General features: G+C 34.3%; 1 protein-coding gene across 3 annotated transcripts in view; it reads right to left on the bottom strand.

Annotated features, from left to right (window-relative positions):
* Positions 1 to 18,045, bottom strand: part of LOC105498578 (MMS22 like, DNA repair protein) — a 140,799-nt gene that overhangs the window by 21,019 nt on the left and 101,735 nt on the right. For all 3 annotated transcript variants that reach the window (XM_011770716.2, XM_011770717.2, XM_071096703.1), the window contains 5 exons: positions 16,330 to 16,481; positions 15,365 to 15,507; positions 10,005 to 10,164; positions 5,021 to 5,190; positions 2,165 to 2,376 (listed from right to left, as the gene is read on the bottom strand). In XM_011770716.2, the coding sequence (XP_011769018.2) occupies positions 2,165 to 2,376; positions 5,021 to 5,190; positions 10,005 to 10,164; positions 15,365 to 15,507; positions 16,330 to 16,481 (837 nt within the window). The remainder of the gene's footprint in view (positions 1 to 2,164; positions 2,377 to 5,020; positions 5,191 to 10,004; positions 10,165 to 15,364; positions 15,508 to 16,329; positions 16,482 to 18,045) is intronic.

Raw genomic sequence — 18,045 nt, 5'->3', positions numbered from 1 at the left:
AGGTTTGCCTAATTTTGTTTACTGCGGAATTCCTAATGCCTAGAACAAACATATATTGGGCACCAGTGGAATGCCAGGTACATGTCTAAGAACAAGAATATAAAAGTGAGTAAAATATGGTCTCTGAGAGCAAGAGGCCCACTATCGAGTGGAGAAGTTAAATAAGAAAAAGAAAAAGATGATTACAATATAGCATAATGGTGCTTTTGACAAAGATAAGCACAGAATTCTCAAGAATTCAGAGGAAAGAGCCCTAACTCAGATGAGGGAGTGCAAGAATAGAGAAGCATGGCATGGAAGAGTCATAAGAGGCAATCTCTGTATATTTCCTGAGTATTTAAAAAAAAAAAAGTTACATTTTTAAGCCTTCAACTATAAACCATGAGAAAAACATTTTTACTGTATGTTAAGTAAATAGGAAAGTCAACTAATCCTGGGATCCTAAACACTGGGGTTTTAAACAGTTTTACAGATTAAATTTCACTTCAGCATCTGTCATTTAGATTGTACTAAAATTACTTATGCAATATCTCAAACACTGTGGTAGGTTACTATAATCCTGTTGGAAATTCAGATACAAGTAAGGCAAAACTATCATAATTCGGCAAATTGAGCGGTACAGGGCATATGATTTCACAAAAGGAAACATACACGGTACACTGACATATCAGGTGTAGGTTTTACAAAGGATAGGTGGGATTTAGCCCCCAAAAATGACATTTTAATGGAGAAAGCAGTTTGAATAAAGCTGTGACATAGGGAGGTATGAGGCATTTTGGAGGGGCAATACGAATCTTATTAGGGGTTGTATGACACCATATGTAATACATCTGGAAACGTTAAGTGATGGACAGAGAGCTAAGGAGCATGAAATTTATTTCACAGGCAAAAAAGATATTGCAGGTTTAATGGCAGGGAAGCTTCATAATGAAAGAGTATTTTAGGAAAAGTAATCTGGGGGCATTTTTTAGGGTGGACTAGAAGAAAAGACTAGGGATGCAGAAAGCAGTTAGGAGATTCTGACAATAGTTTAGGTGTAATGTACTAAGGGAAGAGAAATAGGAAAAGGAGGACAGGATTGCCAAAGGATGGTCAAGGACAGGAATCAAAGAAGATAAAGCTTCCAAACCTGAGTAACAGGACACTAGGAACTCAAAACGGTGAGAGGGGAGACAGATTTTGGCATGGAATTCTATAATGAGAGGTAACAGATATTATTGGGTCATTAAAAAACAAAGAAAACTAATACTAGATAAGAATAACATATATCACCATAGCATCTTAAAGTTTAAAAACTAATTTCATATAAAAATAAATACTACATGAAGACAATGACAAAACATTTTTTATTACTGAATTTCCTAATGTTAAAGTTAAAGGATATGGAGTTAGTAGAATATTTAAGAAGTTTCATTTTTCATTTGCTTAATAAAACTGAGTTAAGAGTAAACTAACGAAATAAGATTTCAGGGTGCTTCATTTCCAATATTAGCATTCATTTTTTCACTTAATTATCTTTATAAAATATAATTACTATATTTTATGTTTTTGAGATAGTGTCTCGCTCTGTTGCCCAGGCTAGAGTGCAGCAGTGAAACGCCAGCTCACTGCAACCTCCGCCTCCCAGATTCAAGCAATTTTCCTGCCTCAGCCTCCTGAGTAGCTGGGATGATAGCCATCTGCTACCATGCCAAGCTAATTTTTTTGTATTTTTAGTAGAGACTGGGTTTCACCATGCTCGTCAGGCCGGTCTCCAACTCCTGACCTTAAATGATCCACCCACCTCTGCCTCCCAAAGGGCTAGGATTATAGGTGTGAGCCACCACACCCAGCCATATATAATTACTGTGTTTTTTACAGTATAAAATACAAATATTGTTTATCTGATGAAAAACTGAAAAGCAAAAATGTACCTTTAGGACATATATAAGGAAGGTAACCGCTACACAGAGAAAAGAGAAGCAGTTTAAAGGGCATTGTCTTAGGCTGCCATAAGCAAATGTCATTTTAATAAATTCTTAGATAATGTTTCTCAGGGGAAAAAAAAAGTTTCTGAACTTCTAGTATACTAAGGGTTGCCAACATGTTTGAAATGCCACTTCATCACTTTTTAATAGAGCTTAATAATTTGTACATACCACCTATATTTAATATTTAGATGTACCTTATGACTTGTACAACGCATTTCTTAAGAGATGATATTGGCGGAACAGTGGCTGTGTTTCTCAATGCCAGTAAAACAGGATGTTGTCCAAGATCTGAAACATATGGTGAAGCTGGAAGAAATCGCCCAATATACTGCTCAATAACATTCCCTAGCAATTGATTCAAATAGGCACTCGGATTTTGAGATTGACAACACACGATACAGATGCCCTACGAGGAAAAAAAGTAAGAAATACTAAGAGGTAAAGTTTCAAAGAACAAACTACATTTAGAAACTCACTAATGAAGTCCCCAGCATTAACATTCACGTGAGAATATAACAATCAAAAAGGATACCTCATGTAATCAACAGATAATGTACATACGAATTACAAGGAGTTAAGCCTGGGCAACACATATGATATGGTATCTAACTAAGCACGTATGTCTTTGAGGGATGGACAAAGGAAGCAGGGGAGAAGTGTAGGAAGACAAAGGCAGATTCTTTTCCTCTAATCTCAGAACACTTGAACATTTTGCCCATCAACTACATTTATATGTACTTAAAAAGTTATAAAACATCTTTAGGCCATTTTTTTCTAGGTACCGGTTATTTTGTCTAAGACTATACAATTTTTGCTAAAAGTCTTCCATGCTAAAAATCTGAAAATTTTTTAAAAAGTAGTAACGAAGGGTAAAGAATATGGAAATTAAGACTCGGAATAACAATTTACTTAGTTTTCCTATAACAGGCACTGTGCTGTGTGCTTTATATTCACTATTTCATTTAAATTTCTCAAAGAACCATTGAGTTAGTAATACTGTATCTCCATTTTACAGCTAGGATAACTAAGGTTTAGAAAAGTGAATAGTTTAATAAAGCCACACAGAACTCTTGATATCTTGTTGCATATCTGTTTATTTCTCTTCCATTTGTATAGCAGTTAACAAAATACTTTCATATATATTACAGTATTTAACACTTAAACAATTAAACCAATACCCTGAGAGAAAATGTTTTCTGCTAGTATTACTAAATATTAAATGCTACTAAATATAGATAATCATATAATAACCAACACAGCAATACATTATATTCTAAAAGTTAACTCTTAATTTGGTACTTGGTGACTCACAATGTGTTTTCCAAGAGAAATAATTTAAAATGTTTGAAGTCTCCATTTTAGCTGTAAACAGGTATTTACCCAATAAGAAATTCTGAAAGTTTATTTGTAATGAAAAATAGCATACAGCTATTAAAACTGTACCAAATAAACAACGGAAAAAAATAAAACAATGAACCCCCCCAATCCACCCACCACCACCACCAACTCTGTTTCTTGAATGGTTTAAGGAAAGTACATTAAATTAGAAGAAAATGAAGTAATAAATGAATATTTTCTGAAAATTCCAAAGAGGAGAGCTGGGTACCATGAAGAAATTAAAGACATAGCTCCAGTTCTGCCAAACAGATAATACACCAAATTTTTAAATTTACCACTTACGAAGCTTATGAGAATTCTTATTAAAATGGACTGTTTGGGTTTAAGAGGACCACATGGAAGAAATATTCCAGACTCTCCTGCTACCCACCACTCCCCTCTAATCATGTCTCCCTCTGTGGGATTGGCGGTTCAGTCTATGGTGTGGCTGCTTCCCCTTTTTATCATTCTGTTTAGATAACACGCTAAACTTCATTTTAAATGCTATTATGAATAAAAATTAGAGGGAAAATTTAAAACTTCTCAGAAATCTTAAAACTCTGTTACGAAATACATCTTTGAAAAGAGATTGTTATGTAATCAAAATCCATTTTCCCTTTCCTCCTCAGCTTCCCTTGTTGGACTTCAAATTAAGAAGCACTTATCTTCAATATCAGACACTAATGAATAATAAAGTACATCTCCAGCCTCATCCTTTCCTGAATGGCGTATGAATATTTCCAACTGCTTACCTCAAACTAAAGCTGCTCAGAAACCAAACCTTACCTTCATCCCGACATCTCCAGGATTTCCCACGTTAGTGAGTAGAACTACTATCTACGCAGATAGTCACTCTGGAATCCAGGAAGTATTTCACTTCTTTGAGTTCCTCCACAACGCTCACTTAGCAAGTACTCTTAATCACAGCTCCCAAATGTTTTTGAAATCTGCTGTTATGGGTTTTATTCCCACTGCCTTAGGTCAAAACCTTCTGACAATATGTAGATTATTACAATGAACTCCTCACCACTGCTTTCCAAAACTTCCATACCAACTATCTTGCATACTGCCACCAGAATCATCTTTCTAAAATGTAAATATCATTATGTCACTTCTACTTCTCTGCTAAAAATTCATCAGGTCCCCATGTAAATGATAAAGTCCAAACTTCTTAGGATGGAATATAAACCCCTCCATCACATGGCTCCTGCCATATCAATCTCCAGCCACAACAGAACCATTTGATTTTCCTCAGTGTGCCATATTTTCTTAAAGCTCATGCCCTTGTACATGTTGCTCCCTCTGAAATGAAAAGCCCTCCAACTCCTACCCATTTTGCTCTTTTACCTCTGATGTTCTCTATAGTGTATTCTCTTATATCTCCTCACCCCCTGTCTGACTGATAGATGAGGTCTGAAAAAAAAAAAAATACTGAGCACACTACCATAAGTGTCTGTGCTCATCTACCTCCTCTCTCAACTTTAAGCTCCTCTGCTTTTTCATTTTTGTTTCCAAAGCCAAACATAAAAGCAATCTAAAATATGTTCAACAAATGTGCCACACAATCACTTGAGATTATAATGTACGGTTTTTAAATCAGCATTTCGTAAACTATGTTTTTAAGGCAAAGTTTCCATTTTTTTTAAACTTTTAAGCAACCGCACATACTATACCTGGAGATACAAAGGAAGACTTTTCTGAATTGCTGACAACATAGGTGCAGGCAGTTCCTTCTCTTGTTGTAATACTGTATGTGGAAGCAGTAAACAATCTATGATCCGGAATAGTAATTTTTGGGCTTTAGAGGTGGCAAAGATTTGTGCCCATGATTTCACAAGAATTCCTAACAAAGAAGAGAAGTAACAACATGTTGTTGTTATTATCTGACCAGAACATTTTGTCATTTAATTTAAAAATTTGTATTGAAAGCCCACGGGACCAAATTAAAATAGCAAATAGGAAGAAACATATAGTAGAAGTAACAAATACTTATGTCAATTCATATAGTTCACTGAAGAGATAAATTTTTCATAGAGTTCTGGGCCAAGGAAAACATACATTTTCTGAGCAACTGGCATTTAATATATCCACAGGTTAAGTATTCCTAATCTGAAAATATAAAATCTGAAACACTCCAAAATCCAAAATGTTGTGAGTGCCAACATGATGATCAAAGAACTGTTCATTAGAACATTTCACATTTCACACTGTTGGATTATGGGTGCTCAACTGGTTAAGTATACTGCAAGTATTCCAAAATCCAAAAAAATCTGAACTCCAAAATACTTCCAGTCCCAAGAATTTTATACAAGGGCTATTCAATCTTTTTACACTCACTTATACAGTGGAATATATTTATACATTATGTGACTACATTCACTGAATGTTGAAATTATTCAGATTTCCCTTTTTGTTTTCCCTCTGAGTTGCTAGGATGCCCAGATGCAAATTAACAATCCACCTTTTAAAGAATACTGTAGGATTATGCATGATGGTTTTATATGCATACTAATTTTCCCTGGGCCTCATTATGAAACTTTACATTTATTTTTTGTACCCCTATTTCTTCATATTTTAATCTTACATATAATTTTATAGGTGGCCTCAATTCAGTCTGCAGTAGAAGTACAATTAAATTTAATTGTTAAAATAGGGAAAACAGGATTAGCTATAAGCTAATCACTTAACCTCCACGAACTTCAGTTAACCTCCATGAACTTCAGTTTTTACACCTTTCAATTATTTAATATAAACAAACAAAATTTTAATTCTGAATGAAGAGAAACAGATTTCTTTGCTACTTGAAATATATTATGGCTTCCTTGGTGCTAGAAGTCTGTTAATTGCCACATCTGATGATAATAAAACTTAACAAATGAGCACCCTTTGTTTAATAAAGTAATTAACAGCAGATATATAATTCCCATTAGGATATATTATTGCTATTGAGGTCTTCTTACTGAAAAATGAATTTAAAAACAGATTAAGTGCTTATCCAAAAAGCACAGAGGTACATCTACTGCATAAACTTTTATATTTTATTCCATCTTAGAAAGCAAAAACGATAAAATTCAAAGTCATTTCCATTAAATAAAAAGTTTAAAATTTAAGCTCTGAAAGAAAAAAAAAATATGCTGATGGAAGAGTAAGTTAAAGAAAAAAACTCAACCAATTGTCACTTCCAAGAACAAACAGCAACATTCATCTTTTGCTATAAAAGGAAGTACAATAATCAATCATAAAGAAACATTTTCACTTAGCAAAGTTTTAAATAATGCTGGTTTGCTCCTCATTTCTTCAGTTGGTGGAAAATTTCAGTATGACAGCAATATAAGAAGAACTTATATTCTAATAACATTAATATACCCATCAGGGAAACTGCTATCATCACTGGCATATGAAATGATTCCTATTACTCTCAGGTGTCATACAGGTATGTTTCACTTTCTAGTTACACTTTTTAGTTACCCTTGGTATAGGTACCACATGGTATAGTTACTTGCGAGATAGGGTACCATGTGGTATAGTTTAGTTGCCCGTGGTATAGGACACCAATAAGATAGTTTGATGAGGGTGTGGGGAAGGCAGTCGGAGAGACACAAAGTTCACATAACTTTTATTACAGTCTATTGTCACAACTGTTCTATTAATACTATTATTAGTTATTATTGTTAAACTCTTATTGTGCCTTATTTATGAATTAAACCTTATCATAAGTATGTATGTATAGGCAAAAACACAGCATACATAGGATTGGTACTATCTGCGGTTTCAGGCATCCACTAGTGGTATTGAAACATATTCCCCACGAATAAGGGGAAACTACTGTATTTCATTTTCTGCAACGGTTAAAACACTTTGCTGAAGACTTTAAGCTTTAGGAGTTCATATAAGGTAGAGATATTTGTTTTACTGCTTGCTATCAGACGCCTCCTTTTTAGGTTTCAGCAAGGAATATTTGTGTGTGTGTGTGTGTGTGTGTGCGCAAAATGGAAATATAAAAATATTTTTAAAGTAAAAAACTAGGAAAGGTTTAAATACATACAGTACCTTTGTAAAAACCTAAGGTTTTTTTTTTTTTCTTTTCTTGGCTATAAATATATTATTAACGAATAAAACTGAAAATACAAAAAAATTTAATACGATCTCCCCATTCAATGATAACCACTATACAAGCTCTTGAGTATTTACTTATTTTCTATCCTCTGTATTTTCTACCCTACGTATTTTGCCTATTTTCTACCCTACGTAACAACTGGGATCACTACAATATATATTTTTAAATCTTTATAGTTAGAAAGTAATTTTGCTCATTTAAGAACATTAAAGGCTGCATACAGTGGCTCACACCTGTAATCCAAGCACTTTGGGAGGCTGAGGCAGGCAGGCTGCTTGAACTCATGAGTTCAAGACCAGCCTTGGCAACATAGTGAGACCCTGTCTGTAGTAAAAATACAAAAATTAGCCAGGCATGGTGGTGTACATCTGCAGTCCCAGCTACTCGGGAGACAGAGGCACGAGAATTGCTTGAACCCAGAGGCAGAGGTTGCGGTGAGCTGAGATCACACCACTGCACTCCAGCCTGGGTGACAGAGGGAGACTCTGTCTCAAAAACAACAACAACAAAGAAAAACAAAAAAGAACATTAAAAAACACATTATGTACTATTGCTAGGTTAATAAAGTTATTAAATTCCAGAAATATTTATATAGTATACATACACGATCTCCTACTTTGGAGCTCTTTAATGTATCTCTTACTCTCAATCCAGCGCCTGATACATAATAAGTGTTCTTTTTTGTTCAAAATACATGATGATGGGAATAAAAAATTCAAAAGATACGGCTACTACAAGTTTGAAATTTGGTGGAGGCATGTTAAGTACACAAGTCATAGTAACAAATGGCAAACTATAAATAATATCATGTCATAAGAAAAGGACAGATGAAGTACGAGAGAGATGATCAAGTCTACTTGGGAATGTGGGAAAAGTGGGGAAATCTGCGCTTGGCACCGAAGGGTCATGACTTGAATTTCAATTACAAAGCAAAATGGGGAAGAATGGCCAAAGAGGCAGGGATGATTGAAAGCCTTATACATGGAAACAGAAAAACTATGAGATATGAAGAATGAGAAAAACCAAACAAAATTTACAGAGGAGAGAAGTTGATGGATCCACCCTGCCTTTTCAGAAATAACTGAGCTACAATTAAGATCACAGATGCCTTCTCCTTAATATGAGGGGTGATTTCATCAACAGTTGTGTGCCTTTCACTAGCAGTCTTGCAACCTTGTAAGTGAACAGGAGAGGTGTCCCCAGTTAGGAACTGTCAAGGTAAATAAAGTACAATGTTTCAGTGGGTAACTCCTTCCCTCAAATGGTTATGCTATCCCAATCCCAACATTTTAAAACACCTTGGAGTTCTCCTAAGTTTATACTTTGCTCTTTCTTTGTTTTATTCTAAACCTTTAACATGAAGAAATCTTTAAGTTACCTATCCTAATTTCTAACAAATAAATGGGCAACATTGTAGCAATATACTCTTCCTAGTCTTTGAAACCTAGACAAAAAGAAAGAATACAGATCTGCCATTTAGTCAAAAATCAACAAGGCAGCAAAGCAGTCCTCAATTTTTCCTAAGTAGAATTTTGTCCCACGTCTATATCAGATATTTAGCTTGGCAAAAATCTAAATCTGGAAACAGAAAACTTTTGTAGACACTAATAAATTATAAGCATGAATGACAATATACTTGTTAATTTGTATTTTACTATTAAACTTATAACTTCTCACATTTTTCTCTAAAATTAAGATGCCTGAATTGCTATAGCTTTTACTATAATTTACATTTTCTATATTTACACATTTTCACATTCGCCTTTATCTTTTACAACAAAGATAAAAGGTTTTAGACAGCCCGAATCAGGCTTATTCATACATTCATAAGATTAAAGGGAACAGATAAAAGGTTTGACCACAGAGAAATAAAGGAAAAAAAAAAAACCCAAAAAAACTTAAATTCTATATAAAAGTGTCTAAGGAAATCTTTCTCATTTACCTTTATCCAATTCCTAGTTTTGGTTAGCACCACAGTTTTAGTAAACAAAGATACGTTAATTACTGACTTCCTAAAGAAAGATAAACTCCATTGTTATAGAACAGGCATAGAAAAAGATTTCTTTTTGAAAAGATAAGGGTATTGTGAGAAACAAGATTTGAAGCATAAATATTTTTAGTGCTGTATTAAATCCTATCTCCTTCATACAGAGCAGACCATAGAAATAGATGTAAGTGATAGTTTTCTGATGTTTTTAATTCTAACAATAGATCAGCATTTTTTTAAAAAAAGATCCACTCTAGTTATTCAGGTATTGAAATGTGACTCATGACAGACTACTGAAAGCAACTGGTGCTAGCATATTTTCTGTATTGATCATAATTTTAATATTAAAACAATCAAAAGGGTTGAAAAGAGATAGAGCAAGACAGAGATTTGAAGGCCAGCATGAATTATTTTAAGCAAAATCACTGTATTTCAGATTACTCTTATGATTGTATGGAAAGTAGTGATTTAGCCAATATATACCTATCCATCATGATAGTATAGGCCCAACCTAAGGAAATGTTACTAGCAAAATAATGTCAGGAATACATACCCATCATTCCATAAGTCAGCTGCAGCCCTGCACTGAAAACTTTTTTTCCCAAATAAGGCTTAATATATTTTAATACTTCACCAAGGTATTCCAAGGACTTTGTGACCATGGCAGATTTATCAGAAAGTATCTGGAGATTCCCGTAAGTTATACCAACAGCCTATAAAGAAAAATATCATTTAACTTTCCAAGTTTTATACCATAAAGATTTGGAACATAAATATAATTTTTCTCTCTTTTTCTACACACGCACCCATAGCCCTTTACATTGAAGCCTTCATTTGTAACCTTCCAATAAAGATTCATAGCAATTAAAATACAAGTAAAAAGAATTAAGTCTTATCTTTTATTATTAAAATAAAGGTTAAAGGAAGAATTTTTAAAAACTCACCAATAACTACTTATAGAAGGGTCACTTAGCAAAATATCAGTGAAAAAAATGTGAAACTTATGTACACATATCTTGTAACTAAATCACATCACGATTTCCAAACAGGTTGGCTCACCATACTTCCCAGTAGATTACCAGGAATTCAAAATCCCTAAATTCCCCTACAAGGAAGACCTGTAAGTAATGTCAAATTTTTACAAGCAAAACCTCTAAAAAGTTCAGCTTTACGATATGAATTCACTTTTCTTCCTAGAATTTTATGAGCCATCTGATGCCAGCTTAACTTCTCAGAAAAAAAAAAAAAAGGATGGGCAGAGAAGGTAGAGATGGCAAAATGGAGAGTGGTAGAGAGAAATGTGAGGTGAATCAGTAACAGAAAAACAGAGACATGAGAAGAAGAGGAAAGGAAATAAATGAGAGAATAAATTGAGGAAAGGTGAGAACAAGCAAGGGGTGAAAGGTCACAAAAGAATCAAGAGAAGACTGGCTAAGAGATGGGTTAGAAAGTTTAAGGAAAGTGGCCGGGTGCGGTGGCTAATGCCTGTAATCCCAGCAGTTTGGGAGGCCGAGGCGGGCAGATCACGAGGTCAGGAGATCGAGACCATCCTGGCCAACATGGTGAAACACCATCTCTAGTAAAAATACAAAAATTAGCTGGGATGGTGGCGTGTGCCTGTAGTCACAGTTACTCAGGAGGCTGAGGCAAAAGAATGGTTTGAACCCGGGAGGTAGAGGTTGCAGTGAGCCGAGATCGTGCCACTGTACTCCAGCCTGGAGACAGAGCAAGACTCCAGCTCAAAAAAAAAAAAAAAAAAAAAAGAAAGTTTAAGTAAAGTAGTAAAATTTTCAAACTGTTTTTGAGAACTTATAATGAATTCCAATGACCCAAATTGGACCATGAATGGCACCAATACAAACAGTTCTGTGATTTCTCTTCTGCAGCACTCAGCATATAAGACAAAGTAGAGATAGGTGGTTGCACTGAACCAAGGTTGAGGGTTTGTAGGTGTGACCAAAAGAAAAAAGATCCAAGATTGTGAGAATGTTGGTAAGAGTAGTGGAAGTAAGGCCCCAAGGGGTCTAATTACGGTGAAGAGGGAAGGAAATGAGGCCTTGGGAGAATGTTGTACTAGGATAACAGGGAGGGGAAGGTTACAATGTGGTCATTCATGAGTCGGAAGGACAGGTGATGGTAGCCAATGAGTTTTCAGATGCTCCAAGGATTCCACTGCTCAGGGTTTAGTCACAGAAGTGGGTAGAGGAAGTAGGGCAGAAGTGAAAGACTACTTCTTTCACTGAAAGACTGAAACAGTACTACAGAAGCTTTGAAATGAAAGCTTAATGGAAGTTATCCATGGTGACATTAAAGTTGGACATGTTGACAACAAAACGTGAAATGAAAAAAAGACAAGAAACTCAGTGAACGTAAATGAGTGACTGTGAGATCAGTAGACAAGAACAAGAGATACACATGACTAATCCCTTTCCTCTCTATTTAGCTGTCTGCCCTTTGTTTTCTATACTTCCTTCCCTTGACTAGATGTTTGCAAACTCTTTGGTCTCAGTTCCCTCTTGCACACTTAAAAATTGAGGATCTTGAAGGGCTTTTCATTATTTGGGTTATATCTATCGATATTTATGATACTATAAAATTTTATTCACTAATTCATTGAAAAATAATAATGAACATTACATGTAAGTAACATATTTTAGTAAAAGACTCTTTTCCAGACAAAAAACAAATTTAGTGAGAAAAGTAGTATTTTTTGACATTTTTACAAATCTCTTTTATGTCTGGCTTAATAAAAGAGCTCGATTCTCGTATCTGCTTCTGCATGATTTATTGTGGTATGCTGCAGATGAAGAAAATACAGCTTCAAAAATGTATGTGGCTGGAAGAATAAGAAATATTTTGAAAGATTTTTCACATAACCATGAGAATTCCTCTTTGCTATTATACCAAAACTTGACAAGTGGTATTTCCTACAGATTAGTTGCAACTAAACCATGGAGTCTGAAACCATGTCAATGAACATTTTATACTCTGTTAAATTAAAAGCCATTGGTCAATCTTGTATTTTGAGTGAATCTTTTACATTCATGAATGCTTTTTAAAGCCTGTATTCGTCATTTGGAAAATTGTGGTTCACTGAGTTACACAGCTTCCCAATGTTGACACACTTCATTATTTATATCAGGAAAAAAAATCACACCTGTTAATACCACCACCATTCTCATCACAAAATAAGTATCGGAAAGCTCTCAAGATCACGATGGCAAATACAAGTATCTCAAAATTCTAATCTTCTTGAAAGCCTGAATTATATTATTAGCAACAAATACTGTCAGTTGTTTGCTTTGAAGTGATAGGCTCACTTCATTCATTTTTTGAGAAAATGTCTGCCAAATAGCCAAGTCTGAATAACCATACTTTGTCAGTTGTTCTTTTAAGATAAAAGCAGTCAGTTCAGCTTGCAACTCAAATAATCACACAAGTGCTTTTCATTTAGACAACCACATTGCTTTGGTATGCAGCAAAAGTGCTTTAAGTGCACTTTGCATTGTCATTCACAGAATACTGAAAGTACATGTACTCAAGAGTCAAAACGTAATAAAATAATTTTACTGCTTCATTAAAGATATTCTTAAGTGAAACTGGCTTTTTCTTCTGTAAATGCATGGCAGTATAAACTATAATGAATACAAGGATAATCTTGGGCCACAGTGTTGATTCATGTAAAATATTTTACACTATTTGTGCAAATATTAATACAGTTTTGAGCAGGTGGTATCAGTAATTCCCAAGGGTCTCTGGACTACACTTCTGAATACCAGTGCCTTAGACTTCTCAATATTTCTCTATGCTTAGGCTTAACCTCCCTAGCCTAAAAAACATGCATTTCTCAGTACCTTGATAATAATAACTTATATGTCATACTATCATGTCTGTACAGAAAAGAGTTAATATAGCAGACCCAAGACTGCCACTCTTAAAATGTCCTGCTTGCAAGGTTGGGTCTTGGCTGGTATTTGGGGTCTTAGATTTTGAAAAGCTTCCTACAATTCCTTGATCCTAAATTGGTCTATGCAAACAATATGGTTTATGCTGAATACCTGCTTTCCTTCTGGAATTGGAACTCTCTAAGTATGAGGCAAAGAGGGCATACGTGACCAGTCGCCAATAATAACCATGGGCACTGAGTCGCTAAGGAACTTCCCTGGCAGATAGTATTTCACATGTCTTGTCACAATTCCTTGCTGGAAGAATTAAGCATATCCTGTGTAATTTCACTGGGAAAAGAATCTTGGAAGCTATGCCTGGTTTCTTCAGACTTTTCCTCATGCATCTTTTCCTTTTGCTGATTATGCTTTGTATCTCTCTGTTAATAAGTCATAGCTGTGAATACAACTGTATGCTAAGTCCTGTGAATCACAGAACCTAGGAATAATCTTGGGGAGACCTGATACAACTTAAAAATGAGTAAATTTAAAACTGAATTCCTCACCTACTTCTCTGTCACCCTAAATCATGATGTTCCTATTTCTCCTTAAAGTATCATCACTCTTTTAGTCAAACACAGCATTTATTTCATATCCATTCAGAAATCCCACAACCATTCAATCTTTGATTCCTTCTAAACCTCACTAGTTTTTGGCCAATAGTTCTCTGCACCCTTAATTTACACTATTGTTACTTATTTTCATTAAAAAAATTATTTAACCAAATCATATCTACTTAAAAACTTACAAAGCCTTCACACTCTTCACAGGATAAAATCCAAACTTATTATACCAAAATGCTTTAAATTCTTTACCTACTGATTGATCTGTCAACCAACTGGCATTTAGCATATAATACCTTGTGTTACTATTTTAGTCTTTGTGTATGTCTTGTATACAGAGAGAAGTAAAGGCTATCTGAGATAAAGAACTACTTCTTTTGGTTTTTCAAATCCCTACGAAGTTCTAGCATAATACTATCTAGCATTCAGCAAAAAACCTCATTTTTTTAGTGGTGAAAGAACAATTAATTTGGGCTAGATGAAAACTATCAATGAAGAACTTGATTTCTAGCTCCATTTCTGATCCATTGTAGCTCCCAGTACACCACAGGCGTTTAATTGCAGGTTCAGATCCAATCAACAACTAAATAAGGGTCCAAATGGAATGTGTATTTTACATCTGCATTTACTATTATCAAATATTTTTAGAGATTGCATGACATCTCTAATTGTCGTACAATTGTATTTTAACTTAACAGAAACCAATGGAAGAATTAACATTTATGAAAAGAGCTTATTGATTTTAATTATTTTCACTGTAGCTAATACCAACCACTCTGTGGGAAAATAAACCAACTTTTACAACTAATAGCTTACAAAAGACACTAATCCAAACACATTAACAACTTCAACTAGGTTTGTAAAACAAACACTCTCACATAGATACATTTCTGTAAAATTAATAATTAAAAATAAAATTTAGAATGGCACGGTTCATTGAGACAAAACAAAACAAATGAATTGGATGTTAATGCTCCAACTACACTGTCATATGAAGTAGATGGTGCTTATGCCTACACTGTACACTACAGGGTGATAAACACTAAGATGGGAGTATTATGGAATGTTTACAAGGATATTCAGTTCCCAAGCATCTGAAGAATGCGGTTGTCCAGCAACTGTGTCAATATTCCTACAATTTAGATTAGCCTTAGAGTAAAGCTTTTTTGTAGTATTCTTTAGTTTCATTATTCTTCATTAATGTAATTTTTCTGCTGTCCTTAAGTGTGAATTGTACTATACCTTAGATTCACATTTTTCTTCCTCTAGAACTTTTCAATAGCAGGCAATCAATAATATGATTTAACTTATAAGAATTCCTTTTATAGAAAAACTTTAAGAACACTTAAGGTTTTTCTGAAAATTAATTGTAATTAATCTGGGCAATTATAATAAATGAAAAATACCTCAAAGAATCGAACGAGTGCTTTTTTAGGGTCTTCTGAGATGGATAAATATTCAACTTGGGCCTTTGAGAAAATACTCTTTACTTCTGAGAGTTTAAATAGTAACCTTGTCAGTTTGACCAACTGTTCCATGTACTCTTTTTCTGTTAAAATACAATAGTATTTGCTATATCAATTTATATAATAACATACTATATACATAAACACACACAACATATATATAATGTATATATGAGAAGTAATACAGCATTCTTCACTTATGACATGCTTTCTTTTAAAATTCAAATTTCCACACAAGGACTTCAAATTAAATTTCTTTCACTTATGAACATCCTTGCCCCAAAAGTTATTCATGTAACAGCAACTGATATAATAAAATATTAAAGTAAATTTGGAGGATTTTTTCAGGCCAACCTTCCTGAAATTAACAAGTGGCCATAAACAATAGCTTTGGGAAAAGGCATGCCCTACAGACAACAGAACTGCATGGGACATTTTTTAAAAAGTACAAATATCACTCAATGACTAGTTGTAAATCAGAAGAAAGGCAAAATATCTAATATAAAATGGGAGAGAATTATTCATAATTGGGTATTTTTCTTTTTAGGGTGTTCACAGTGTGATATCTGGTTATTAGCTTCAGAGTTCTACTTTTTTCGTGATCAGTTTCTTTAAAAAAATAGTTTGTCACCTGAGGAGCAAATTTCTGTTCTTGGCTTCCAAGGAAACAAGTTCTTTTATCCTTTATGGCAGAGAAGTTTGTCATATATAGTAACAGGAAAATTGAAAAAACAAAAGCAAAAACAAAGAAACAGGCTACAAAAGGAAATAAAGTTCTGCTTGTATTCACACCCAATTATGAATATTTTGTATATTTTCTATTAATTTACATAACAAATGATCTAGATAGTAAATAGCTTTCCACAGATACCGCCATCCTCCCCAAACAACCTACACTTACTTACCAACTCCCTGTTCAAGATTTTTATCTATGAGCAAATCATCAGGCCCAGAGAGGTTTTTAACATACATTTGCAAAACACAACGAATCCATGATCTTATGGTTAAGGCTTGAAAAGATACATAGCCTGAATGAGAAAGTGCTTCAGATAATGTGCTGTAAAAACAAATTGACAAATATTTTTAAAACAAAAACAACAATGTTTCCTGAGTATATAGATTAAGAAGTAAAGAAAAACAGTCTAACATCCCCGCAACTCCTTGGTCTCATTTATTTTTCAGACAAACACAGCAATGTAGACATGCATTGTTGAAAATGAATACTACAAATAAACCCAAAAAGATATTAGACAAATATCTTTGTTTTCATTTTTAATGTTCTAATTTTCAATTTTCCTTTTCCACTGATGACATATGTGTAGGTTTATGTTAAGGAAGAAGACAAGAAATAATGTGGCTACCAAGGAAAAAGCAAGGGCTTATTATAACTAGCTAGGTGAGATAATAATGAAGGAAGTGGCGAGTAGAATAAAAATCAGTGGCCATTAGAATAAGTAAACAGAGAAGTAGTCATGAATGTGTATGCTCTCTCACTATACGGAGAGTTGTTACTAAAAATTACCTTGCAAAATAGCATTTGCCAGATTTAAAAAATAATTATTTCTATGAAGACAATGGGCTGGCTAAACCTGATTTATTTATTTATTTATTTTTTAGATGGAATCTTACTCTGTTGCCCAGGCTGGAGTGCAGTGGCGTGATCTTGGCTCATTGTAAGCTCTGCCTCCTGGGTTCACGCCATTCTCCTGCCTCAGTCTCCTAAGTAGCTGGGACTACAGGCGCCCGCCACCATGCCCGGCTAATTTTTTGTATTTTTAGTAGAGACGGGGTTTCACCCGTGTTAGCCAGGATGGTCTCGATCTCCTGACCTTGTGATCCACCCGGCTTGGCCTTCTAAGGTGCTGGGATTACAGGCATGAGCCACTGCGCCCAGCCACTAAACCTGATTTCTAATCCATTCATTAGTCAGGGTAGAGAGGACGGGGATGGTCTTAACCTAAATATAAAATGTTATGTAAAGTCCAAATTTTTTAAAATTCATACAAACTCTAAAAATGTTGTTTTGAAATACTTTGAATATAAGTTGTCATAAAAAAGTAGACAATGAAGAAGAACACAGACTGGTCATTTATAACCTTACAACGTTCCCAAAGCTATATAACACCTCTGCATTTCAGTTTCTTCAAATGTTACTAATACACTAACAATATTATTTTTTCAGTGGAAATTATTTCAAACTATTTCAGCAAGTCTTTAATACATAATATAAATGTTCATTACTATTAAAGAATTATCAAACTAGAAGTGACTGTAAAAGTAATCCAACTGACATTAACTCTCTTACTTTACAACAGAAAGCTCAACGATAAAATGTATACTTAATGATACTGCTTACTGAGCTTCCTTAGGAAAGACTTAGCTCACCAACTACATCTCTCTTCATTTCCACTGACAAAAGCCTGGACAAAAACTACATGAAGATGAGGGAAAATAAAATAAATATACAGGCCTAAGAGGACTAAGATCTCATAAACCTACGTAGGTTTATGCTAAGGAAGAAGACAGAAAAGAATATGGCTACCAAGGGAAAAGCAAGGGCTTATTATAACTAGCTAGGTGAGATAGTAATGAAGAAAGTGGCAAGTAGAATAAAAATAAAA

This window comes from Macaca nemestrina, chromosome 5 (genome assembly GCF_043159975.1).
Source record: "Macaca nemestrina isolate mMacNem1 chromosome 5, mMacNem.hap1, whole genome shotgun sequence".
Lineage (NCBI taxonomy): Eukaryota > Metazoa > Chordata > Mammalia > Primates > Cercopithecidae > Macaca > Macaca nemestrina.
Note: the sequence above shows the minus strand (reverse complement) of the source record. Positions and strands in the feature narration are given on the sequence as shown.